A 26333-nucleotide genomic window follows, 5' to 3' on the forward strand; every position below is an offset into this window, starting at 1 on the left:
GTTGGAAAGGAATAAATTCCATGGGCTGGATTTAACCACAAGAAATATATTGATCTTTGATTTTTTTTTATTTTTTTTTGTAGGGATTAACCAGAAATTCACAACTTGATGTTAGGAATAGGAAAATCTAGCAAAACACTAACTTCTCTTTAAATGGCAGCATATATTTAACCTTTCCTTCATTCACTTCCAAAGAACAAACCGACTTTGCCAGCCAAATTTAAAATGAATAAACAATCTATATATATATATATATATATATATATATTAGAGCTGGAAAACAGAATATGGACATGTGAACTTTGCATGGACAATGTATATTTGTCTTTAATTGTTTATTGAATTCATCGACATACTTGTTGTGATTTCAACAATATTTTATGCAACAATAGCTCCAAAATTGATAACATATTATATATGTGTGTACATGAATTTATACTGTCTATGGGATCAAGCATCCATAGGAACATCAAAAGCCAGCAAAAGAGAGAAGGAAGAAAACAATTGAGATAAACAAGGAATGGAAATGATAAATGATGACAATCAAGGTATGCAACAAAATTATCAAAGCAGCAATGTTGCAACCACTGTGAAACGAAGCTCCCGGTTCCGTGGAGTCAGCAGGTTTCCAATACCACCCTTTAATTTGAGTATTTCCGATATCGTTTCATCCATGCCTAACTCTCTATCGATATGAAAAATAAAAAATCAACAGGCATAGATGGACTGGCAAATATGAAGCCCACTTGTGGGATAAGCTCTCATGGAATGCTACACAAAAGAAGAAAGGCAAACAAGGTAAACTATGTATCTTCATTGCATTTTAGTTCTTTTTTAATATAATTTCCAATTTCGGATGCTTATAAACATGATTTGTCTATGTTCTTCCCTTCTTTCGTTCTTTGGAATCGGCTCCGGGATCCTGCAGTTTACCTTGGTGAGTACATCACAAGTTCTTCACTTTTCTAACACATATATACAACCCTAAAGCTTTACTTGATAGGGTGAAAAGAAGATCAGGAAGATGAAAAATTGAAAGGGTAGAAAAATAGATGCTTGGTTGGTAGGATGGAAAATTTAAAAGGAAAAAGTAATTTTCTTTCATTCCGTTGCTTGGTAGAGTTAAAAATAAAATAAAATAAAATAAAACATTTGAAAAATGCATCATTCTGATCTAACATATATTTCCCTCTCATTTTCTCTTTTATTCATCATTATTTGAAAAGATTAACTTTTATGTATTAAAATAGAAAATGATCATCCCATTTATTTTCTTTTCTCTAACTTTTTTCCCTATCAAACAAACTCAATTTATTTTCTTTTCACTTTATACTCCCTCCTTCCATCCCTCTACTTTTCCACTCAACCAAACAGACTCAAATTCTTATATATATTAATGTGAAAAGACAATGATATCTTAGATGAACTTTGATCAGGTGCTTTTGATGATGAAGAAGTTGCTGCAAGAGCATATGATTTAGCTGCACTTAAGTATTGGGGGACATCAACTTCCACCAATTTTCCAGTATGTATATCTTATATTCTCATTTAACAAAGTTGATTATCTTCTAGATTCAGTTTAAAGTGTTGGATACAGACATATATTCAACACCATTATATTCATTTTTCTAATTACTTTAATGTATTTGGAGGGTCATATCTCGTATTCATGTCCAAAAATCTGTTGGATACGAATTTTGTAAGAAAAATAAAGAGTTGGAGCAACATAGTCTTAATTAAAGTAGTATACTTAAACAACAGATCTAACTCACTCAATGGTTTCTGCAGATATCATATTATGAACAGGAGATTGAAATAATGCAAACTGTAACCAAAGAGGAGTTCTTGGCCTCATTAAGAAGGTTAACACTTGATCTATCAAATCATAAACTAACAGACTTATCTAAAGGCTAAATAGTTAACATCCATTGGGTTTTTCTTTATTACAGAAAGAGCAGTGGGTTCTCAAGAGGAGTATCCAAGTACAGGGGAGTTGCAAAGTACTTTTCTTGATAATCTGGTGACCTATGCTCCTATATATTTGGAGGATCATGTCCTCGTACGTTTGAGACACATGTATTGCAAGCTAAAGATTCCTTTGGATAAAACTTGCAGGCACTACTATCACAATGGAAGATGGGAAGCTAGAATAGGGAGAGAGTTCGGAAACAAATATCTAAACCTTGGCAGTTACAGTAAGTTCCTGTACTTTCCTGTGTTAAAAATATGTCAACCTTTCAGCCATGGTTCATGGTTGAAAACTATAACGGTTATATGATCTGCAGACACACAAGAGGAGGCTGCTCGTGCGTACGACATTGCGGCAATCAAATGTAGAGGGATTAATGCCGTGACCAAGTTCGATTTAAGTACTTATGCTGGCTGGTTAAGGCCCGAATTGACAAATAATACGGAAACAGAATCAGTACAATCAACAAGTTGTTACAGTCTAATAGAACAATCTAAGCCCTCAATCCACTACCCTTTTTCTGTAGGTCACTTCAACTCACTAAAGCAAGAACATGCTGAAACCAAACTCCCAGTAATCAATGTCAAATCATACAAGTCTTCATCGCCTACTGCATTAAGTTTGCTCCTTCGATCTTCGGTATTTCAAGAACTGGTAGAAAAGAATGCAAATAATCGAAAATAATTTTATTGCACACGAATATTACACAATACAAATACAATTTTTTTTCTCTCTATACTAGCTGCTGCTAGTTTTTATCTCACACTTTTAATTTTTCTTCACTACCTATATTACACTAACCTTACAGTTTTTTATAAACCGACTCAAAAGCTGGTGTAATAAGCTTGTGAAGCTTCCAGCAAATCCATGCCTATCCAATATGCTTCACCGACAACTCTTTGTTTATCCTTGTCATTAAGGAAACTTTAAACAAGCTTCCTTGTTGCTGTTTTCCCACCTTTGTAAACCAATTTAATGCCATGTTTTAAGTCTATTGAGCCACTCTTGGCTTCAAGCTTTGCCGACATTGGGAAGTCGGTTTTACTTCTAACGCTCCCTCAAACCGAGCTTTTTATTCCAAGCTTTTCTTTGAGTTTGTGGAATACATTTACTTTCAATGGCTTCTTAAAAATGTCTACTAATTGATCTTCCGTTCTACAGTAAAGTAATTCCATATTTTTATTCTTCACTTGCTCTCAAATAAAATGATACTTTGTATCGATATGCTTGCTTCTACTATGAGACACTAGATTCTTTTTAAGAGATATTGTGGACTTGTCAACATAAATTGTAATTGGACCTTCTTGTATAATAGATAATTCACCCAAAATATTCTTCGACCAAATAGCTTGGCACATGCACGTTGCAACAACCATGTATTCTGCTTCACATATTGAAAGAGCTACTATTCTTTGTTTTTTTGATGACAACGAAAATGTTATAGAGCCAACATGGAAGAAATATATGGATGTGTTTTTGCGATCATCAAAGTCACCACCATAATCACTATTTGAATAACCAACCAATTTTAAACTTTTTGAGTGCGTATAAAATAAACCATGATCCATCGTACTTTTGACATATTTCAAAATTCTCTTTGTTGCAATCAAGTGATTTTGTTTTAGCTTCTCCATGTATCTGCGAACTAATCTCATTGCGTACATGATGTCTGGCAGTGTAATAGTCAAGGACATTAAACTTCCAACGATGCTTTTAAACAACGTTTGATTTACCGGCTCTCTAGTTGAATCAACACTTAATTTCATGCCCTGTTTTGCTGATGTGGCTACAAGCTTGTAATCTTTCATTCTGAATTTATTTAAAATTGGCTATAGGCTTGCAATCTTTCATTCTGAATTTATTTAAAATTTGTTTTGCTTATTTTTTTTGATACACAAATATTTCATCTTCTATTTGTTACACTTAGACTCCTAGAAAGTATGACATTTCATCAATATCTATCATTTCAAATTCTTTAGTTATAGCTTCTTAATGTCATTGAACATATCTGAATTGTTTCCCGTGAAAACGATATCATCAACGTATAAGCACACGTTCATTATGTCACCAACTCTATTTTTCTTCATATATAAGGCTTGCTCGTATGGACTTTTCATGAACCTGTTCTTCTGAAAGTATTCATCTATTCTTGTGCTCTATGCTATTGGGGCTTGCTTTAGTCCATATAAAGCTTTCTTTAAGCGATAGACTTTGTCTTCCTATGCTTGTTTGCTGTTATTTAGGTGGTTGCTTGATGTAGACTTCTTCTTCTAGGTAGCCATTAAGAAATGCTTACTTCATGTCAATTTGATAAATCTTCCATCTATTTTGTGCTACAATTATTGTGAGAAGTCTTATAGTGTCAATTCTAATGACCGAAGCAAAGGCTTCATCATAGTCCACTGCATGTCTTTACTTGTACCCTTTGGCAACTAGTCTTGCTTTGTATTTCTCCACTTTTCCTTCTTTATTGGTCTTCATTTTGTACACCCATTTGGCTATGTCATTTTGGCAAATTTGTTACCTCCTATATGTCATTTTGTCTTATTGATGCAATTTCTTCATCTATTGCCTTCTTCCATTTGACATATTCAATTGTTTCTTCATATTTTATTGGATCATATTTTGTCATTAAACAAAATAAAGAATAATCAAGTGTTGTTTCTATGGCTTCTGTGATATCCTAAATATCACGTAAACTACGCATTGTTACAGCTGCTTCCTCTGAGCTACTACTGTTGCTGGTTAGTGATGTTATTGTTGTAGGAGTTGTTACAATAGGACTTGGTGGAGGACTTCGATCATCACCTTGTTCATCTTGATTGATGAAGTCACGCCTTTATCATCACTGGAAAAATAATCCTTCAATATTTTTTTCTTCTTTGCTCCATCTCCAGTAATCAGCTTTATCGAATTCAACATCTCTTGAAATAATAACTTTCTTGGTGAGAGGGTTGTATAGTCTAATATGTCTTGCTTCTTTTTCATAACCAATGAAAATGCATTTCACTCCTTTGTCATCAAGGTAATCAGACATTTTCATTAAACTTAGGCAGTCCAAGCAATTAACCACTTTAGATCCCAACAATGTATACTTTTTTTTTTTTTGGAAAAGCGCCAATTCTATTAAAAGGATAACAAAGACAAAAAACACCAAAAAAAATTAAGCAAAGGGCAACAAATTAATCCCAAGCCAATAAGCTTCCCCATTAGACTATGTCCTAAGACCCTTAACTTCATTGGTGTTAGAAAGTTGATGCATATATGCATATAAGCAAGGGGGCAATTATGTTGTTAGGTGTACAAAGTTGATGGATATATGTAACATTGACATTAGAGGACAAGTAAGAACCTTAACCCCTCTCAAAAATGATAAATTAGTATTTTAAATTTTATGTGAAAATTTATAAAATTATAATATAATATTATGATAAAATTAATTTTTAATCTCTTAAAATATTATAATTCAATTTCAATCTTTAATATAAAACTTTAAGTTCACCTGCTGGATTGTGAATCAAGTTTCACCAATAAACATAAAAGTAAACAAATAAGTGAACAACAAAGACTATATATAAAAATCAGGTTCGGGTATGCCAAATTGAAATGAAAGTACAAAGAAATATGTAGTTTCAACTTTAGACACCCAAAATGATGTTGATAGTACAAACAAAAATAATAAAATTGACTGAATAAATAATGTATATGCTAATAACATTGACCAAACAAGTATACAAATAAATATAGAGAGATAATCGAATAAAACAAGTATGCTACCTGGTAGTGGGTGGAGCAGATGTGGGAGAAGTAGCTATAGCAGCAAAACATAATCCAATATATAAGTAATTAGTTTCTGATCAAAATTATGAAAAATTCAACCATATCTTACAAATAAAAATCCAAAAAGTACAAACAATATGAATGAAGAATTAAATAAGAATAAAAGATATGCTTTGTTACCTGATGGGGAAGGAGATGGTGTGGTATGAACACATAATGATATGGTTCAGCCATATCGTACTATTCAAGCAGCTGTTATATTCCTATTTAAAAATTTAAGGTTTCTAAGTAGTAGTAGGATGGATTTAAAATTTTAAATTAAGATTTTTAAATAAAAAGTTTTAAAATATCAGTTCAACCTCTTTGTCTAAATTGATATAGCGGCTGGTTTTTTATTGTTTCTATGAAATAAAGAGGATGGCTAGAAACACTGACCGGGGATGCAGCCGTTGATCTCATCAGTGACACCGCACTGACGAGTGATCCTAAGAGCTCCATCGATGGGGATGTTGAAAGAAGTAAGCAAAGTAGGGTTGTTAAAGAGGCTGCCTTTGAGTAGCAACTGGCGCTTGTTTGAGAGGGTCACAGCAATTGTCTTGCAGTTGGAGAGTGGCGTTGTTGAAGTAAGGAGCACAGGGCAAACAGGTCGGATTCGCAACCGTAACCGTCGCCATCTTCGTCCCCAATATCACAAGGACCGCCACCATCAACATCTTTTGAGCCATTGCGTTTTTCCCAATTACTCTAATTCCACTCTGCGTGTAGATGTCGCTGCCCTCTCCTGGCTGCTCAGCCATTGCTTGTATACTAATATTTTTGGAGCGTTTTGGTAACAAGCATTTGGTTCAATACGGACATATTAATTTTTTGTTAGAATGTTAGAATAGAATATTATTTTGTGTCAATAATTAAATGGAACTATATTACATGATTTTTAAAATGAAAGTGTTGCATGGTTTTATTCTCAACAATAAAAACTATTTAGTCAAAAGCATGTTTAAAATGCAAATACAGTGCAATATTGTATGTAATTCTAATATTTATTTTTAATAAAATATTTTTATTTCATAGTCATTGTTAAAAATAATTTATATAAATTATATTTAAAAATAGAAATTTTCAATTTTACAATATTAAAATAAGTATATATATATATATATATATATATATATATTTATACACATTGTTATGCCCAGAAACTAGATTTGGAAAAACAGTGCAAATTAAGAACAAATATAAGCTGAAAATAGATTTAAAAATGATGAATAGATTTAATGGAAGCTTCTTAAATCATCAGAAAATGGTGGATGATTATAATTAGTTTATTTTTGTTAAGTATGACTCTATTTGTAGTCAAATTAGAAAATAATCTTTTAGTTAAACTCTGTTTATTTATTTCAGTCAAACACTGATTAGTTTAGATTATTTTATTATTATTTGACATATGAATTTAGCCTATAAATAGGCTCTTTTACAACCTTAAGAAATACACCCATTAGATTAGAACTCATAACACATTCAGAGAATTTTGTGTTTACGTTTTGAGGGTTCTTTGTTTTTCGGGTTTTCGGGGTTTAGTCTTTATCTCCATCTTTTGTACTCTTCATTCTTTTGCCATTATAATAAAATTATCTTTGCCCGTGGTTTATTATCCTCTTAGGAGAAGTTTTTCCACGTTAAATTTGTGTGTTCAATTTCTCAATTTATTCCGCTATTTTTTGTTACTTGTTGTTTAATCGGGACGATCCCTAACAATTTTTATAAGTGAAACCATTAGTGTTCTTGTTAAATTATTTAATAGTGTTATAAAAGAATATGAAATAAATTAAAGATAAATTTAAAAAAACTTCAACTACTTCAAAATAATTAAAATAAAAGTATTTGAATTTTGTAATTGATATGCCACGTTAACGTTATTGCGTTTTAAATTTAATAATATATTTTTTTCCTCATAAAAGTAAACTAAAAAAATCTAACTTTCTAGAAATTAATATATATTAAAATAAATACTAATAATGATACAAAGGTTATCGACAGGTTAAGCTTGAATCTGATAACGCTCTGTTAGTAGAATTAATGTTAGCCGGTAATTCTATTGTTAGTCATAATGTAAAATTACGGGCTATTCATAAGCTGTTACATAGGAATTGGAAGGTTCGTATCCATCACATTTCCATAACTCATAATGAAGTTGCAAATTTTATGGCCAAACATGTTATAAGATTCACAAGTGTCTAGGTGTTCTCCATACCTCCTCAAGTTGTGCGGGGTTTAATTCAAAAAGATATTTGGGGCTTTTGATTTTATATTTTTCATTGTAATCGCCTAGCGTTGTTCTTGTTTACCAAATAATAATGATACAAAATAATTTTTTTTTATTTTAATCTTTTGTTTCACATATCATTCTCGTCTTCTTCTTATTGTCTAATCTATCATCCTCGTGACCATCTTCAATTAACACTAGACTTTTGATGGAACTAATTTCTTCGTAGTTATAAATTTCCTAAACAAATATAAAATTATAGCATTAAATAATAAGAATCTTCTAAACAAATCTTCGTCGTGATAACGAGGATTGAGTTCCAGGCCACGTCGTGACTAGGAACCCCGTCGTCATGATGAGGGTGGGACAATTTGCCACGTCGTGACGAGGAACCCCGTCGCCAAGATGAGGTCGGGACAGTTTGTCACGTTGTGACAAGGAACCCCATCATCACGACGAGGTCAGGACAATATGTCACGTCGTGACGAGAAACCCTGTAACAACTCATTTTTCAATAGTGTCGGATATAGTGATTTCGAGATCACAATTCTGGCGCGTGAGTCTGTATATATTAGTAATTAATATTTAAGAGTGAAATATAGTATTATGGTGAATTTTGATTGGATAAATTTTATTAATTGGTTAGTTAGTCAAGGTACAAATGGTGCATACCGAAAGTCAGTGGTTTTGAAAACGGAGGTGTCGGAACCACTTTTTCATAAGCCGAACCATAAATATTTAAATTAAATATTTACGCAGTTGTTGTATTAATGAATTGAAGCCTGGTCCAGAATTTTCAATGGTTTGATAGTTAATTAATGAAAAAAGACTAAGGGTGAGTTTAGATGGGCGGTGCGTTTATCTGCAGTTAGTGTAAAAATAGGGGTGGTAGTGAGATTAGATACTGTAGCGATACTGTAGCGTGAGACAAAAAGTAAGCTAAACGCATCACACCGCACCCAATCACCCATCCAAACCCACCCTAAATCATAAAAGTGGTAAAAGTTCAATTGCTATGAATTTTTAATTAACCGAAGGACCAATTTAACAATTAGACCTTCTTTTGCATGTCAAACGGTGGTGGAATCGATTTGTTATCCACCAACTTTGTTAATTGAGTTTAATATTAGTTAAACATGTTTAATTAAATAAACTATGATTAATTAATTTTTAATTAAAGATATATTAAATTAAAGAAAGAGATAAGATAACACCTAATTTTTTCCTTCTTTTACTCATCTTCTTGGCGAAGCAAAAAAAAAAAAAAAAGGTCTTGGAGCTTTGGACGTTTGGTCATTTTAAATTTGTTTCCTATAATTTTTATATTTTTGATATTGTTGCAATTTGGTTTATCTAGCTCATATCTCTTTTCAAAACTGTTAAAGATTTATATAGTTTTCATTCATGTTAATTGAAGTTTTTGAATGTTTATGGTAGAATGGTAGATTTTGAAGCTTAGAAATGAAATAAGATTAAATTGTTAAGTAAATTTTGTTAATTTGAGTTGGTGGATTAAATTGTGAATATCTTGAAACGATATGAAATTTTGTAAATTGTGATAATAGGAGGCTGTATATGAATATAATTGAAGTGGGTTTAAGATTTGGAGTTCAAATTCGGAAGATATGATAAGTTCGATTTTAGGGACTAAATTGAATAAAATGCAAAAATTTAGGAGCATCCAAAAATTAAATTGAGCTGATATATGTTTATAATTGGATGAAATAAGATGGTTGAAATTGATGAATTGAATAATTGTATAGATCGGAATTGGATCAAATCATAATTAATCAAGGAAAAGACAAATTTGTTGATTAGTCCTTAGAGAATTGACCATCTTCGATCAACACTGAACTTTTGATGGAATTAATTTATTCGTAGTTACAAATTTCCTAAACAAATATATAAAATTGTAGCAATAAATTATAAGAATTTAATGTTCTAAATTGAGGTTTTTATAAAATTATAATTATAACAGTAATAGTAATTAGAAAAAAGAAACGTAAAGTATAACTAAAATTAATAAGAACGTACAATTATAAGGTGAAGCTTTCACACTAAACAATAAAATGATGGGGAAAGTGAATATAGGTAAGTTTAAAATATATTTTAGTATAATAAACTAAATAAGGATGATGAAAAAAATACCATAATTTAACTCCACCATTGATTAAAATGATCTTTCATCTCGTTGGAGATAATATCATTTGAATATGACTTGAAATTTCCTCTTCGGAAAACAACTACTTTAATCCTCCATAATGAAAGTGTTGCATGCATTTTGTTCTCGGCAATAAAAATTATTTATTCAAAAGCATGTTTAAAATACAAACACAATGCAAACCAAGAACCTGATATAGGAAGTCCCTCGAACAAACAAACACAAATAAAAAAGAAAAATGGGTAAAAACTCAACACCAAAAAATCAATTATGATGATTGAGTGTCAGCTAGATTGACATCGCTGTTGTTGCAATAACAAGGAAGACGTGGGTTTAAGTATGATTAAATGAGTTTTACCTCTGATTTAAGGGTAATGGGAATTTATGGGTAGTTTAGGTATTTTATCACAAAACATCAAATATTTTAGAATATCTTTTGATTTTATTGTATATATTAAAAAAGAGCACGAATAAAATCTAAAATCAAACTCTAAAATTTTTTTCTCTTTTCCATCTCTAGAGCCATTTGCCTTTTATGCCCATTTGCCTAGCGGTAGTTACTACCTTCGGGCTTGCTACCATCGCCTTTTCCTCCTCTCACCAACCCTCTTTTCCTATTTTCTTTTCTTTCACTCCAAGTGTCTTCCCTTTTGTCAATTTGCAGATATGTTTTGATACATGCACGGATTGGGTGAAATTTATTAAATTTCATTCACTGAAGCTGTCAATTTTCAAGTTTGGGAAATCAGCCGACTTGCGATGACTTTTTGGATGGAATCCATGCATTTCTTGATTTAGATGTCTTCATAGAGTTCAAAAATCTATCTATTAGCTTTGAAATGTACAGTGAATCACTTAATTTTGATTTTGGGAGCTCAAGTTATGATTGTTTTAGTGAAGACTGCGCGAGTAGAATTTCTTGACGGGATTATGATGGAAATTACGAGTTTCTGGCTTTTAATTTGAGTTTCCTATTTGGTTCGATTTTTAGGCTTAATTTTTATTATATATGAGCCAATATTTTATTTCTTATATTTTATTATTTTATTATTCTAAATTCTGGATATTGTTTAAGTATTTTAAGTTGTTTAGGAGTTTTTGTTTCTTAGTCAAAGAAAAAGTTTAGTTTAAAACTACTTATTATTTAGGTTAATTAGAATTTCAATATACTTTAGAGTTTTATTTGGATGTACTTAGCTAGCTTATATAAAGGCTTCTTCATTGTTCATGTCACACCCCAAAAACGACAAATCCAAAAAGGTAAGGTATGTATGTAGACTATTTTGGCATTGTGGTAGTATAAACTTATAAACTACCACCCTGCTGACTTGCTGGTGAGTTAGAGTATTGGCGCATACTAACGTTATAGTATCTGCCCGTTAGCGGTACCTAAAGATTTAGTTACAGTATATCTTCAAGTGAAGAAAGATTACGCCTAAGGAAGAGTACGCCTTAGAGTATTGGCTAAGCATGAATAGCCTATCAAGTGTATGAGAAAGTTGTAGGAGACTTAATTATCTTTAAGACCATGCCATACGCAAGTCACCACAAAGGTATAGTATGTTCGGGTTGCATAAGCATTGTTCAAGTTAGTTTTTGTAATGGGATTAGTCGAGATTCAATTGGATTGATTTGACCTTCCTCATAACTAGTCAACAGTAAAGTAGATCTTCACCGGATTTTCTTTTAACTGCCTCTAAATTTGGCAGGGAAATCAAGGGGATATATTTATTGAAAGAATGGGGACATTCTAGATGGTTTTTCTTTCTGCTCAACATTCAAGTTCTTTCTAACCTACATGTTCTCTTCTTCTTCGTTAAAATAGAGCTAAGACCTCGTTTAACTAATGGATGATTCAACCTTCTATTAAGTCTCATAGCCTTGTATGTTACGATTGTTGAGGAGTAAGGATGTTAAAATGTGTGAGAACAGTAAGGTGTGAGTGAAAGGCCCTACATGGGGGTCGCACATAGTTCAAACGTCAGTAAACTATCTATAAATGGGGATTATAATGGAAATTACATGATCTTGTAAGCAGTTGTTACTGTTGGATTGGGAAGGACAATCGAAATAGAAGCTCTAGGTCGAGATAAAAGTAGGTCTCTGGTGAGTCTCTAAAACCGACTTCTGCATCATAAAGGTAGGTTTCTAGTGAGTCTCTAGAACCAACTTCTGCATCATATTTTATGGTGATTCTTTGTACGGTCGATGTTCATATAGATGCGCATATCTTCTTGAAGAGTTGTTGTTGTTGTTGTTGTTATTGTTGTGTGTATGTGAAGTCTATGCAAATGTGCCCAACATGTTATTTTTGTTGTACCCACGAGTCTGCATTAGCTCATTCTGATCAACAACTTCTTTCGACATCCCAACGGTGCCTTCGAACCAATCACTCGAATATCACTTGGTTCGAACCAACAGCTTGGATACCACTTGTCAGGGGGCTAGACCTTTCGTCTCGCAATCTATGTGGCCTTAGGAGATAGGAGATCCGTTTGCTCCAAACTCGTCTAAGTCAGCCTTTACGCCCAAAAGTGAAGATTCTTTTAGAACTCCTCTAAGGCGCCAATTTGCATAGCGGAAGCGATTGTGCCAAAAAAAGCTATAAATGAACAACAGGAAGCCAAAGAAAGAACGCACACAAAGTGTTTGAGTAAATGCTCAAAGAATTCTATTACTTTTAAGTATTCAACTTACAATAGATGAGTACAAAAGAGGGGGAGGCTCTCTATTTATAGTTGAGCTCCCCCAAAACTGATGGTCAAGATACATTTACATCGACGGACGAGATTAACCATACCCCTTGATTTTAGGGATTTACAAGATATGCCATATCAAATCTAATCTAATCTTTACAAGATATAATTGCCTTAATCTTCTAAGATTAGTTACCAAATTATCTTAAGTTGCCATATCTTCATTATCGGGCCAACCGGGCTTTAATCTGATAGGCTTCTCCAACAGTTCTTTAAATCGAGCCAGTTCTCGTGGCTAAATGTTCCCCATCTAATCAATAGACCTCCATGGGGCGCATCTTGTGCCATGATCACGGGATTTGCACTTTGGCCCGTGACACTAATACATATCTAAAAATAGTTTATTAACCATTTTGGCCCTTTGGATCATTGCAATTTAAGTCCCCCAAGTTTTTAGTCAATTAAAATCTATAGCGACTGAGCTTTACAATTTTGTCTCTAACCCTTAATTAATCATAATTTCGGCTAAATTGTCTAACAAAATTTCGATTCATCTATATATTAACTCTATAAATATCTCTATTTAATATTTACGGACTCAATTTACGGAAACAAGATCTTGAAACCGTAATTTTTTATACCACTAGAAATTAAGTTGTTACAACAATTATAGTATAAGATAAATTATAAATCATAATATACATAATATAATATTACATAATATAATAATTATATATATATACTATAGCAATTTGAGGTTATAATAAAAGGAAACAATTCTTATGTGGCATATCTAAAATTGTCATTTAGCACGCTAATTATTTGCCACGTGTTTTTATTGATTAAAATTTAAAATGAATATTATTTCAATTTAATTTCCTTATAAAAATATATCAACAATGAACACTCATTCATATAACAAGGATCATATATGTCAATAATCTTTGTTATAATTAATTAAATTGTAGGTTATAAATATATATATATATATATATATTTATACACATAATCTAATTTAATATTTTCTTAATTTTAAGTCATTACATATGATTGTTAATATCCAATCTAAGAAAATATAAATATTTGTTTGAAGTCTCTAAAATTTAAATTTTGCTCATTCATTCATGCAATTATTTTTAAAATTATTGAAAATATATATTTCTTTCTTTAATAGAAAAGTGAAAAATTGAAATAGTATAGATTAATTTATTAATTTAGTTACCAATTGTGTTTTCTTTTTCTTTTCTATACATCTTTCCGTCATGTAATTTTGTTTAGTAACTTAATTTACATCGTTTTCCTCCTCTTTAAATTTCTAAATTATATTCTAATATTTTTAAGAGTAAAGTTGAAATCATAATTAGGAGTAGTATCAAATCATTCGAGTTTTTTTAAATATTATTATTATTATTTAATTTATATATATTATAATTTAAATTACCATCATCATAAAATTAAATATTTATATTATTTTTACTTTTTCAATAATAGTATTTATAAAATGTTATAAATTTTGTACCATTTTTAATAATTTAATATAATATATTTTAATTAATACACATAATTAACCCATGCATGTACGAAAAAAGTTAGTTATAACAATAAATTTGTATAAAAGTAAAATTGATTACTATATTGGAAATACAAAATTATAGCTTATGAAACAACAAGATTATTTAAATCTATCTAATTTGTCCCATCTGAATCCAAAAACATCGAAATTATTTGAATCTATACCTTGTTCGATCTTGATCTAATCCAAGAAAATAAATTAGAAAAGGTTTAGGTCGAAAAAATCTAAACTTAAAAATTTAAATAAAAATTATAAATAATCTAAATCTAAGAACCCGCTGGAAGCCATTCTCTAACACAAGTCGGACAAAATATTTTTATTTTATTAATTAGTTATATTTTTAAAATTCATTTTTAAATATTGATTAATTAATTATGTAAAAAGAATCCCATCAGAAATCTAAACTGTAATTTCTCCAAGCTCCCTTCTATTCCCATCACCACAACCATCCTTTGGACCCATAAATCTAAAATCTCCCAATTCTTTATCTGTAGGGTTCCGTTCTTAGCTTCAAATTCGCAAATTTAGATCTCAACCACTCAAATCACTGAAAAAACAACCCAGCAAAATGTACGGATTCGAAGCTATGACGTTCAACATCCACGGCGGTTACCTGGAAGCGATCGTGAGAGGTCACCGGGCCGGTCTCTTAACCGCCGCCGATTACAACAATCTCTGCCAATGCGAGACCCTTGACGATATCAAGATGCACCTCTCCGCCACCGAATACGGTCCTTACCTCCAAAATGGTACATTTCTCAATTCCTTCCAATCTTCATGGCCTTTTCAACTTCGAATCTACTAAGTAATGCATTGATTTTTTATTGGATTGAATCTAAACTGATTCAATTATAATTTTATAGATTTAATTTGAAGCATATATTGTTGATTTTTTAATTGATAGAGGATCTGCTCTCTCTCTCTCTTTTTTAATAATTTGATTATGCCACTTGTTGATGCTTTGCAGAACCTTCACCATTGCATACGACTACTATTGTGGAGAAATGCACTCTTAAGCTCGTTGATGAGTATAAGCATATGCTATGCCAGGCTACCGAGCCATTGTCCACCTTCTTAGAGTATATCACGTATGTAAAGATTTGTCCTTTTTGTTTCTTTGTTTGAATTTATTGAGACATATTTAATATGGCCATGCATTTGATTTATTTCGGTATTATGATCTACCTTTGATTTAATTGCTTATTGGCAATGGCAGCTTTCTGTGTGAATTAGGTTGTTTTATAAAATGTTAGGTGTTAATTCAGTAGCATCAAAGTGCTGGTGGTTCTGAAGTGGAAGTATTAATTGTGCCCATCCGTACACTGCCATGAGGTTTTGTTATTTGCTTTGAAGTTAGAGGGGGGTTGTTTGTTTCCCTCATCTCTTGATCTGGTTAATCCGTATTAGGCTCAGGTGGAACATAGCTGCCCAAATGGTTGGGCTGCTTCAATATGTCTCCTGGGATGTATCTAGAACTCTGTTTAGATGTTGTGGAGATGCAGTTTTATTAACGGGTCCTTTTGGTAGTGACAACCAGCGAAAAATTAACATTTTGACCGCTTCATTCAGATATGGTCACATGATAGACAATGTTGTCTTGATTGTTACTGGAACCTTGCATGAGAGAGATGTTCAAGAGCTTTTGGAGAAATGCCATCCTTTGGGCATGTTTGATAGGTAATGTAACCCCTACAGAGAGACTGGATTATTATTATTATTATTATTATTATTGTTATTATGCTCACTTTTCTTTTTCACTGCTTCAGCATTGCAACCCTGGCAGTTGCTCAGAACATGCGTGAACTCTATAGATTGGTTCTCGTTGACACTCCACTGGCTCCATACTTTTCTGAATGTATTACATCTGAGGTACATGGTTCTAACAACTTCTCTAATAATGTTTCACCAAATTTGATTGTCTGCCCGTCTGGCTCTCTCTCTGTATAAGCATCCATGTCAGACTGTTGCCAACCCTGCTGAAGGAGTATTCTGTTTGTTGAATGTTATCATTTCTATGACTTCGATTTTTGGAGTCATTTGCCTTTTTTCTCTCCTAGGACCTTGATGACATGAACATTGAAATTATGAGGAACACTCTCTACAAAGCATACCTTGAAGATTTTTACAAGTTTTGTCAGGTACGGTCATTTTTCTTTTTTGAATATATCAGGTAAGGTTCTAAGTACAGAAGAAAGATGGCATTTTATATTTGGCAATGCAGATTATTCTTATTTTGGACCTCCTTCTAACTTCAATGTGCTTTTTCCTATAGAAACTAGGCGGTGCAACTGCAGAGATAATGTCTGACCTCTTAGCCTTTGAAGCTGATAGGAGAGCTGTCAATATTACAATTAACAGGTATTGTTACTTATAGAAATCATTTACTTCCTAAAGTTTTTTAGTTTTACCCTCAATATTTTCTTACCAAGGATTTTCTAATAAACATGTTTGGTCTTGTTTACTTTTTGCAGCATTGGAACTGAACTTACTCGTGATGATCGTAGGAAATTATACTCTAATTTCGGTCTGCTGTATGTTCTTTCTCCCAGGCCTGATCGTACCATTTTTACTTTTTGGTATAAGATAATTGTGGAGTGTCTTCTCTGACAATGCTGCTTCATGTTAAACAGTTATCCTTATGGTCACGAGGAACTTGCTGTCTGCGAAGATATTGACCAGGTGTGTTTTACACGTTATGCTTGCTTAAATGAAGTTACTCGTAGTTCTTAGTCTTTTGCTTGGATTGCTTCTAGGTTCGTGGTGCAATGGAAAAATATCCTCCCTATCAATCGATTTTCTCTAAATTATCATATGGAGAAAGTCAAATGCTTGACAAAGCATTTTACGAGGAGGAAGTGAAAAGGCTTTGCTTAGCTTTCGAGCAACAGGTTTGTACTGGCTACCGTGGTCATCAATTCTTTTTATAACAGTTATCTAGTTTTCGTGAAGTGAAAATATCCCCCCCACTTCTTTTCATGCATGAAATAAGGTCATTTAGTTTTCTCTGACTTGTTTTCTTGGACAATGACCTCCCCCCCCCCTGCAGTTCCATTACGGTGTTTTCTTTGCATACATGAGATTAAGGGAGCAGGAGATAAGGAACCTGATGTGGATCTCTGAATGTGTGGCTCAAAACCAAAAGTCTAGGGTTCATGACAGTGTGGTCTTTATATTTTAAATGATCCATCTGACCACCGAGCCGAATTCGGTTAGGAATAATGAATGGTAATGTCTTTTACTTGATCAGCTGTACATTGTCTGTCCTCCCTCAAATTCTCCACCCATATTTTCATTTAAGTGGTGTGTTTAGCCGCTCTTTATCCCAACAATTTGTGTGCTGAGGAATAAATCCCTTCATATATTATTATATGTTTTCTTTGTTAATTGAGGATATATATGTTGTGTTCTTGAGCTTATTTTCAATCTTTTATTGGAGGAATTTCCAGGAAATTTCCCCCTCTACTATTGAGTTTCTAATTTTCAATTTTGTTATTTTGCTCTCTTTTTTCTTTCCTTAAAATGTAATAGTATGCTATTGTTTCATGAGCATTTTTACATTTTGAATGTCAAGGAAGAACACATATGACATGCATATTGTGTGTAGGTGCATTTTGTTTATTTTGTATATAAATAAATTATTAAATAGGTTAAAATTTTAAGCATGAATATGAGAGAAGGTCATGGATATTAAATGCTTCATGTTGGTGTCGATTTCGTATCATATTTAAATTATCAGATCTTTTGTATCATGTTTAAAAGTATAAAATTTTGTTCTAAAACACTATAAAAGTTGTTCTGATTTTCTTTTCCTTTTGAATTTGAATTGTTCGTATATACTATCAAATTGAGTTTTTATTTGGAAATTTTGGTAACTTATTTGTTTGCAAAAAATAATAGTTCGATTATTGTAATTATTTTTAATCAAATTGAGTTGCCATGAATTTAGTTGATTTTTCTTAACAGGTTTAATTCTCTCACGATGTATGAATTAAATGCTATACATTGAATGGGTATATATATATTTTTTGAACAATTTCATTACATATTTTAATCATATTTGTTTTTTTAATACAATGTTTAGAATTACTTATAGTCTTTTTCAATCCATAAATAGGAAGACAATATATTTAAGCACACTCAATTTACATCCTCTTATATAATCATCCTAAATTCAAATTTCAACAATTTCGGGTGTAGGAATTGAAAGGAGAGATCATAATGAGTAAAAAATTACGGAAAAGAATTCTTTTATAAATTACTTTAGCACCAATAATGAACTCCACAGTATAAATTTAATGCAATAAGAGAAACATTCCTTTTATCAAAACCATGCTACCCTTAATAAAAATTACAAAATACATTAATTTAATATAATAGCAGATTTATAACTTCGTCTCATGTTTTAGATAATATTAGCAACTACAACTAAGAGAGTTATATTAAAAAGAAGTAAACATGACAGGCGAAAGAATACAATACTTTTTATCAATAAAGTTACAACAATATATAATAAAATATTAGCAAAGGTGGAGTTTCATTGTCAATATATGATATACATATTTTATATTTTCATATAAACATTTTTATCATAATTTATTATTCATACTTGAAATTTTCAGTTCAACAAAGAAATTTCTGAAACACTCACTATGTGGATGGACAAATATATTTATGAAAAACTGATATACAAACAAATCCTATCATGTATGTATTTTTTTTAGATTTTTATGAAAATGTAAAAGATAAAAACACTATCATGGTAATATTTATTATTATTTTAAAAAATAATAAATTTTTTATAATTTTTCTACTAAATTGTGATTCGATGGACGACAATAATTCAATTAAACACTTAATAAATTAAATTATTAAACATCTATGCTGCATATAAAAAATTATGTAAAAATATATTTATTAAAATTTATATAAAAATTTAGATTTGGATAAAATTGAAGACTTAAAATCATAATATTTAATGTTCAAATTTTATTATGAATTATTTTATTTATTTTATATAAAATATTTTTTAAAAACCTCCTCCATGGTAATATAACATAGGTTTATGGTAAAAATATCATAGAGGTCCTTGTATTATGAATTGGATTGTAATTTGCCTCTTATATTCAAAAATTGGGAAAATTAGCCCATGTACATTAGGAAAAAGTAAAACTAATCATTCTATTAAAAATTACCATTAAATGATAACATGGAAGGTAATATTGAAGGCAAAATTAATTTTTATTTGAAAATAAAACATAAAATCCAATGTAGTAGAAGTACTATGAAGGTCTCTATACTAGGAGTCGGATTGCATTTTGGACCATCTACTAAAAAGTGAGCAAATCGGTCCATATATATTAGATCAAATAGAAAATTAGTCATTCTATTAAAAATTTCATCCATTTCTACTGTTAAATGTTAATGTGATTAGCAGAGCAATCAGAAAATGATATGTGGAGTGTCATGTACATCTCATGCTAACGTGACAATTCTTAGACAAATTTTAAAAGTCCTAAAATTAAATAAAATTATTTTGAAATTATTAAGAATTATAAGAAATTATTAAATTTTAATAAAAATATTTTAAAATTATTAAAAGTTACATTCAGAATTAATCTAGGCAAAACGAACTTAGACAAGTAATTATCTTAAGTTTATTTAGGAATAATTTCTTAAATAATTATTAAATGATTATAAAAATTAGAAAATTTATTTTAAAAGTTATTAAGAATTAGATTCTTAAGAATTTTTAAATAATTTTCTATGTTTTCTATAAAACCACATTAAAGTACAATAAATTAAACGTACTATTAGTATTTTAAAATTGTTCAGTTTGTTTCACTAAAAATAACTTTCAAAAAATAGATTCTGCATTTTCCTGTATTTGTTTTATGAATAACAACTTAGTCAACGGAAAATAATTTACGAGTTAACGGACAATAAATCATTTTTCCTATAGAATGACTTACTTTTTGAAAAGTGTAAATCATTTTTCTAGAAAAGAACTCATTTATGTGTGTTTTATTTTAATATAAAATTAATTTAAGTCAAATTTAATATTATAATAATAATTTTATTTTTAAAAATATTTAAATTTAATAAAATATTAATATAAAATATTATAAGTTTTAAAATATGCGTGTATGTACTATTCATAAATTTTCAAGAATTTACACCCTTTACTTATCAGCTTTGAAAATCAAATCCAATGGTTAACTCAGCCCTCTATTCGCCTCTCCTCTTGCTCGCCTTCGCCTGCTTCAGATCGGTGGTTCCTGGCTTGCTGGTGCCATCATCCACTGTTATTTGGTTTTAAACCTTTGAGCTTTGAACCAAAGGCTAAACGATAAAACAGAAACAAAATATGAAGAAGAATTGAAGAAGACAGGAAAAGAAATCTGAAAATGAAAAGTATAATGACTTTTTATTAAATAATAATATAAAACTTGGAAACTGAGAAGAGTTGGTAGTCCTGGTGCAATTGCAATTGTTGAGGGCGAACCGGTTGAACCGGTCGGACCTCTAACCGGTTCGATCACCGGTCGGTTCTGAAAACATTTCTTATAAGAGCTTTCTAATGTTGCTTTTGGGTTCTTGAAAATTAACATTTTGCCATTAAAGAACAACCTTACTGTGAAGTTGAAAGGGCCATAAATTCTACTTATTTTCTGGCCAAAAATAAAAAATTCTACTTATTTTCTCCAAAATTCGAAAAAATGGCGGAGCCACCAGCTTCACAGCCGCAAACGGCAACGACAGAGGCGGCGACAACAAAAATCACCGATTTGGACGAAGATTCATTGGCTCATTGCGCCACCTACCTCAGCCTACAGGACCTTTCAAGCCTCGCCATGACCTCCAAATTTCTCAAGAAAATCGCTTACTCCGACTCCATCTGGCTCCACCGCTTCAGGTTTTTTTTTTCCCTCTGAAAAATGTTTATATGATTCGCTTTCAGAAAAGACAAATTTCGATTGTAATTTAAAAAAAAAACATAAAATTTAATATGAATCAATTATTTGCAGGCTCGAATTTCATTTTCTCTTATTTTTAAATAATTTTCGATTGAATATTCATAATTTATGTTTTTTATTGAATTAGCCTGCGTTGGCCGCTAGAAATGCTATCCAGCTCTTCATCAGGAGTGAGGCAGGCGTATTTGGATTGGCGTACGGCGTTGCATCAGTTTAAATTTGCTGATCCTTTCGTCCTCGATTTATATACTGAAGCAAGGCATTTTGATCATATACTTCTTGATAAGAATGATATTATCTTTTCTCAAGTATGGCCATTTAGTTTTTGTTGTCGTGGTTTTTGATTATATAATGCTTTACATTTGAGCACCGTTGCAAAGCTTACTTAAGTTTGTTTGCCTAGGGTTCTATCATAAGAATGATGAAAACCGACAGCTTCTTGGGCGGTGGCTCACTTGTTAGGATGAGTGATCATAATGCAAGAATCACATGCATGAGGTGAGCAATATTTGATGGATATCCTTGTAGAATAAGCGGCATTGTCTTTATGATAGAGAGCATGGTGTTCTTGGTTGTAATCTGTCGATGTACTTGGTGATGTTTTTATTTTCAAGTTAGGCATACTTATTTACACTAGGCATCGGAAATGGTTATGCTCGTATGCAAAAGCTTGATTTCCCTTTAATATGCCTTGTGTAATTGCTCTGCAGATTGTTTCCACTTAATGAAACTTCTTTAGTTCGGAGTGAGATACAAAGAGAAGAAAACGTTCTGGTAACCTCAAGTTGTGATCACTCAATTCGTCTATGGTGGAAGGTATTATCCTGAGCATTCACTTGCTTTTCTCCGTTTTGACAGAGCTGTATTATTAACCTCAATTTATTCCTTGCATTACTTTGAGTAGAAGGGCATTCTCTTGGTTGTTCATTATCATCAATTTATCATTTCTTTTGTGCTTGTATTATGAATAGGATGTAAGCTATCTTTCTTAGCCTCTGTTCTCGTTGAACGTCCTGGTTGCATGCTTTGTTTGTAGGGCGCTTGTCATCGGTGCTTTAGAGGTCATAATGGTGCTGTTTCCACCTTGTCAGATAAATTATTAGGTGCTGGTGGCGTCAAAGTGTTGGCAAGTGGTGGGGAAGATGGCACTGTTCGCCTCTGGTCCCTTAGCTCTAGTGGAAAACGTGGCCAACAAGCTTTAAAGGCTACACTTTATGGGCATCAGAAACCTATTTCATTGATGTCAGTTGCAGGGTATGAATCTGTTTCTTCAAGAATACTTGGTCTTTTTATCCCTTGTTCAATTAAGAAAGAACGTTATCGAAGTCTGAGCTTTATATTCTTTACATTTGATTATATTTTCTTTAGTTATAATCAATAGTTGATTTTGCCTATCATTTTCCAGGCACAAACCTTCCCTTTTGGTGACTATGTCAAGGGATTCTAAGGTATCTTGTTTGGCTTTCTTCTTGAGCATTCACTTCTTAACACCACCCGAGTTTTACTTTCATGTTTGTACTCGTATATTTCTCAACAGTTGGGGTTCACAGGTGAGAGTTTGGGATACGAATACATCATCAGCTGTTCGTTCTTCTTGTTGCGTGGGAATGACTTCCTTGCCGGGTGCACCTGTGGACATGAAATGCGATGAGGCATTGCTCTACATTGCAGCTGGTTCCTCTGTTGTGGTAGTTGATTTGAGGACAATGCGAAAGGTTAACACTGTAGCAATATGCCAACCAAAACTGTACTCCTTTGCAATTATGCCCTCCAAATCTTTAATTTGTACCGGTGGATTTGGCAAGTAAGACCTTTTTCCTTGTTATGAATCCTTCCCTTTAATTTTCCGTTTGTCATGGTATGATTGTTTGGTAGGTAAAGAAAGTATGAATGAGATTGTTTTTACACTTTATCGAGATAATGCCTAGCCGACATTTTAGGTAAAAGATTTTGCATGTTGGCATTGTGAGATCCATTTTGAAAAGGAAAATGGGTAAATTAGTTCCTGTAAGTTAAATCAAAGAGCAAACTAGTCATTTTGTTAAAAATTTCATCTAGTTTACTATTAAAAACTGGTCATTGTACGTTAGCATGATGTACACGTGGCACGTCACATGTCACTGTTTGGTTATTCCAACAGCCACATTAGTTTTAAACAGTTCAAATGGATGAATTTTTTTAATAGAAAGAACTGATTTGCTCTTTAGTTTAACGTACAGGGTTTAATGAACTAATTTGCTCTTTAGTTTAACGTACAGGGTTTAATTTGTTCATTTTTTAAGTAACTACTGGGGCCTCAATAGTACTTTTACCGCAAAATGGATGGTTATGTTGACTTCTATTCATGCTAAATAGGTTTTTTTTTTCCTGATTTTTGTTTTCCATTTGTTGCAAGCCGATTTTAATTTGAACTTAAGGTTGTTTTATCTCCGGTTTTGAAACTAATACTCGAAATTCTACACTGGATTCACAGAGCATTGCTTTGGGATATCAGGAGAAGCCAAGAGGCATCAAAACCAAAAGCGGTTACAGAGTTGGATGGTCATATGGGTTCAGTGTCACTATTACATATGGATCCATATAAAATAGTTACTGGAGGGCTGGGAGATAACTTTGTTAATGCTTGGGAGATTGACACTGGCAAACAAACAAACTCTTTGCTTTGTAATCGTCCAGAGCTTGGAAATACCAATATCGGATGTTCGGCCATGGCTGTGAATGCATGCAGAATCGCTACTGCTAGTTATGGTGAAAGTCAGGGACTTGTCAGTTTCCGGGATTTCTCCGGTGCAGTTCGTCCGACTTCTTCAAAATGCAATGATGACGAAGAAGAAGCGGATGTTTGGAAATTTTGGGGTACACAAACATATAGTGATTCAGACGGCTCTAATGAATGATTGCCTTGCATCTCTCTTCTTTAAACATAACATTGGTTTATGCAGATGATTATAAGGTTAACAGTGAGATGCTTTACTGGGGCATATGTCTATGTAGTTTTATGAAATTAAAAAGAAACTCGAGGCATTTCTTTGTTGATTTGCTCTAATGGACACTTTTTATTAATATTCTAACGGCAAAAGGTTCTAAATCAAATAGAAATTTGAGCTTTAAAATTAAATAAGTCAACCAGTTTTAAAATTTGTGATCAATATTTACCTTTTAATGCTTAATGAAAGCGCTCAAAAAATTAAATAAATGAACAAGTTAAATGAAATGAAAATTGAATTACTCAAATTAGTTAGTTTAAATTTAATTAAGTTCATGTAATTATTAAAATTGTACTTCAATAATATAATATTTGGGTTCTTTTAGGAGTGTAATAAGGTAAATATTTGATATTTAAGTAAAAACTTAATTTCCAAAATGTCAAATGACAGTTTTAAAAATAAATAATATTTATTGTAAAAAAGCTTTACTTGAGTGTCTCGGTTAAATCTTAAAAAGCCCTTTTAATTGGGTAAATACATTTTATTTATTTAACTTCAAAAACTATAAAATTGTTACTAAGCTATTTAAAAGTTTACACTTTGATTATGTTGGCAGTAACTTTTATAACTTTAGAGTTTTAGTTAGTTTAATATCATTTTATAAATTTTTGAAGTTGAGTAACCAAAATGTAAACCTACTAATAGTTCAGTGACCTTGAGTGTAGTTTACCTTTTTTAATAAAAGATTGAATATTAATATAATGGCATTTTCATCTTTTACTATATAAAATATCTATACTATTAATTAAGCACCTAACTGAGTTGGTCTCCCGAGTCAACCGAGCACCAACTCGATTTGAAAAATTATAGAAATATCCTTTCGTAATTATAATAAATTATATTATTCAATGACATTTTAGTTTTTTAATTAAAAAACAATAAAAATACACATAGTGGGATTTGAAGGCATGCCAATTGCATTAGTAAAATCTCAAATTTACAAATCATACCTTTTATTACTTATTGCATGTTATTTTCAAATACACTTCTATGTTCTAAATACGTAATTTCCACACGTATTCGTGTGTAATAAAATAATTTAAATAAAACAAGCGTAAATGCAATGTTTAAGGACCTTAAATAAAATATAAGCAGAAATTATTTACTATTTTACTTATTAACTAATTTTATATAAATATAATGTTAATATTATATGATGTATGAGTTTTTATGGGGTACCTAAGGAGAAATTTCAAGAGGAATCGTGGAATTTATTGAGACAGTTGAATGATTTACCGAATGTTCCTTGGATAATAATAGGAGATTCAATGAGATTGTATACTCGGCTGAAAAAAAGGGTGGCTCGGGAAAGATAGATGAGGAGTTTCCGGGCGGTGTTGGAGGGCTGCTCTATGTCGAATTTGGGTTATCTGGGTCAGTGGTGTACGTGGGAGAGGGGGCATTTCAAAGGAAGTAATATTTGAGAGCGGATTGATAGAGTTGTAGCAAATGATGAATCTTTTTCTGATCACTGTCCTTTGCTGTTAGCTACGGATACAAGGGGGAGTAACAACCCAGTCTCGCATTTTAAGTTTGAAGCTGCTTGGATTATGGAGGAGTCCTGTGAGAATGAGGTGCGGTAGCTTTGGGATTCTACTATTGGTGGGGTTCCGAAACAGTTAAGAGAGGTAGGAGCTGGGCTTGATAAATGGTTTAACACGCTACGAAAAACTCGATCTATAACAAGATATGAATTGCAAAATAAACTCCAAAAGTTAAACAAGTCCTATCCTATAGATGAGGTATTGGGGGAGACTGTCGATGTGAAATTAACATTAAATTTGGAGGCTGATAAGAAGGTTTATTGGGAACAACGGGCGAAAGCCAACAGGCTGCAAAATGGAGACAGAAATACTACGTATTTCCATAATTTTGCTTCACATCGGAGAAGGAGAAATCATGTGACAAATCTAAGAGATGATCGTGGCAT

At 31.8% G+C, this 26333-nt stretch overlaps 3 protein-coding genes and 1 long non-coding RNA gene across 4 annotated transcripts; 3 read left to right on the top strand and 1 right to left on the bottom strand.

Moving 5' to 3' along the window:
• The first annotated feature begins 520 nt into the window (after nt 1–520).
• Nucleotides 521–5579, top strand: LOC105797425 (AP2-like ethylene-responsive transcription factor At1g16060). Its single transcript, XM_012627407.2, has 9 exons — nt 521–624; nt 716–798; nt 929–937; nt 1437–1525; nt 1789–1862; nt 1950–2000; nt 2116–2195; nt 2286–2649; nt 5498–5579. Exons 1-9 carry the CDS (start codon nt 521–523, stop codon nt 5577–5579), a joined length of 936 nt encoding a protein of 311 aa, XP_012482861.2.
• Nucleotides 5580–5638: 59 nt separating this feature from the next.
• Nucleotides 5639–6511, bottom strand: LOC128032428 (uncharacterized). Its single transcript, XR_008188555.1, has 3 exons — nt 6185–6511; nt 5930–6012; nt 5639–5780 (listed from the first exon to the last, which is right to left on the bottom strand). It is a non-coding gene; the product is annotated as an uncharacterized LOC128032428 (long non-coding RNA).
• An 8250-nt stretch (nt 6512–14761) lies between these two features.
• Nucleotides 14762–17892, top strand: LOC105798263 (V-type proton ATPase subunit d2). The gene is made up of 10 exons (XM_012628261.2): nt 14762–15191; nt 15410–15530; nt 16012–16119; nt 16209–16311; nt 16500–16580; nt 16715–16800; nt 16914–16973; nt 17073–17121; nt 17196–17330; nt 17489–17892. The coding sequence occupies exons 1-10, from the start codon at nt 15011–15013 to the stop codon at nt 17618–17620; spliced, it is 1056 nt and encodes a 351-aa protein (XP_012483715.1). The 5' UTR covers nt 14762–15010; the 3' UTR covers nt 17621–17892.
• A 3017-nt stretch (nt 17893–20909) lies between these two features.
• LOC105798265 (uncharacterized) lies at nt 20910–24452 on the top strand. The gene is made up of 8 exons (XM_012628263.2): nt 20910–21355; nt 21544–21724; nt 21820–21914; nt 22127–22232; nt 22453–22670; nt 22822–22864; nt 22967–23220; nt 23890–24452. Exons 1-8 carry the CDS (start codon nt 21159–21161, stop codon nt 24311–24313), a joined length of 1518 nt encoding a protein of 505 aa, XP_012483717.1. The 5' UTR covers nt 20910–21158; the 3' UTR covers nt 24314–24452.
• Nucleotides 24453–26333: the final 1881 nt, after the last annotated feature.

Source organism: Gossypium raimondii, chromosome 9, assembly GCF_025698545.1.
Source record: "Gossypium raimondii isolate GPD5lz chromosome 9, ASM2569854v1, whole genome shotgun sequence".
NCBI lineage: Eukaryota > Viridiplantae > Streptophyta > Magnoliopsida > Malvales > Malvaceae > Gossypium > Gossypium raimondii.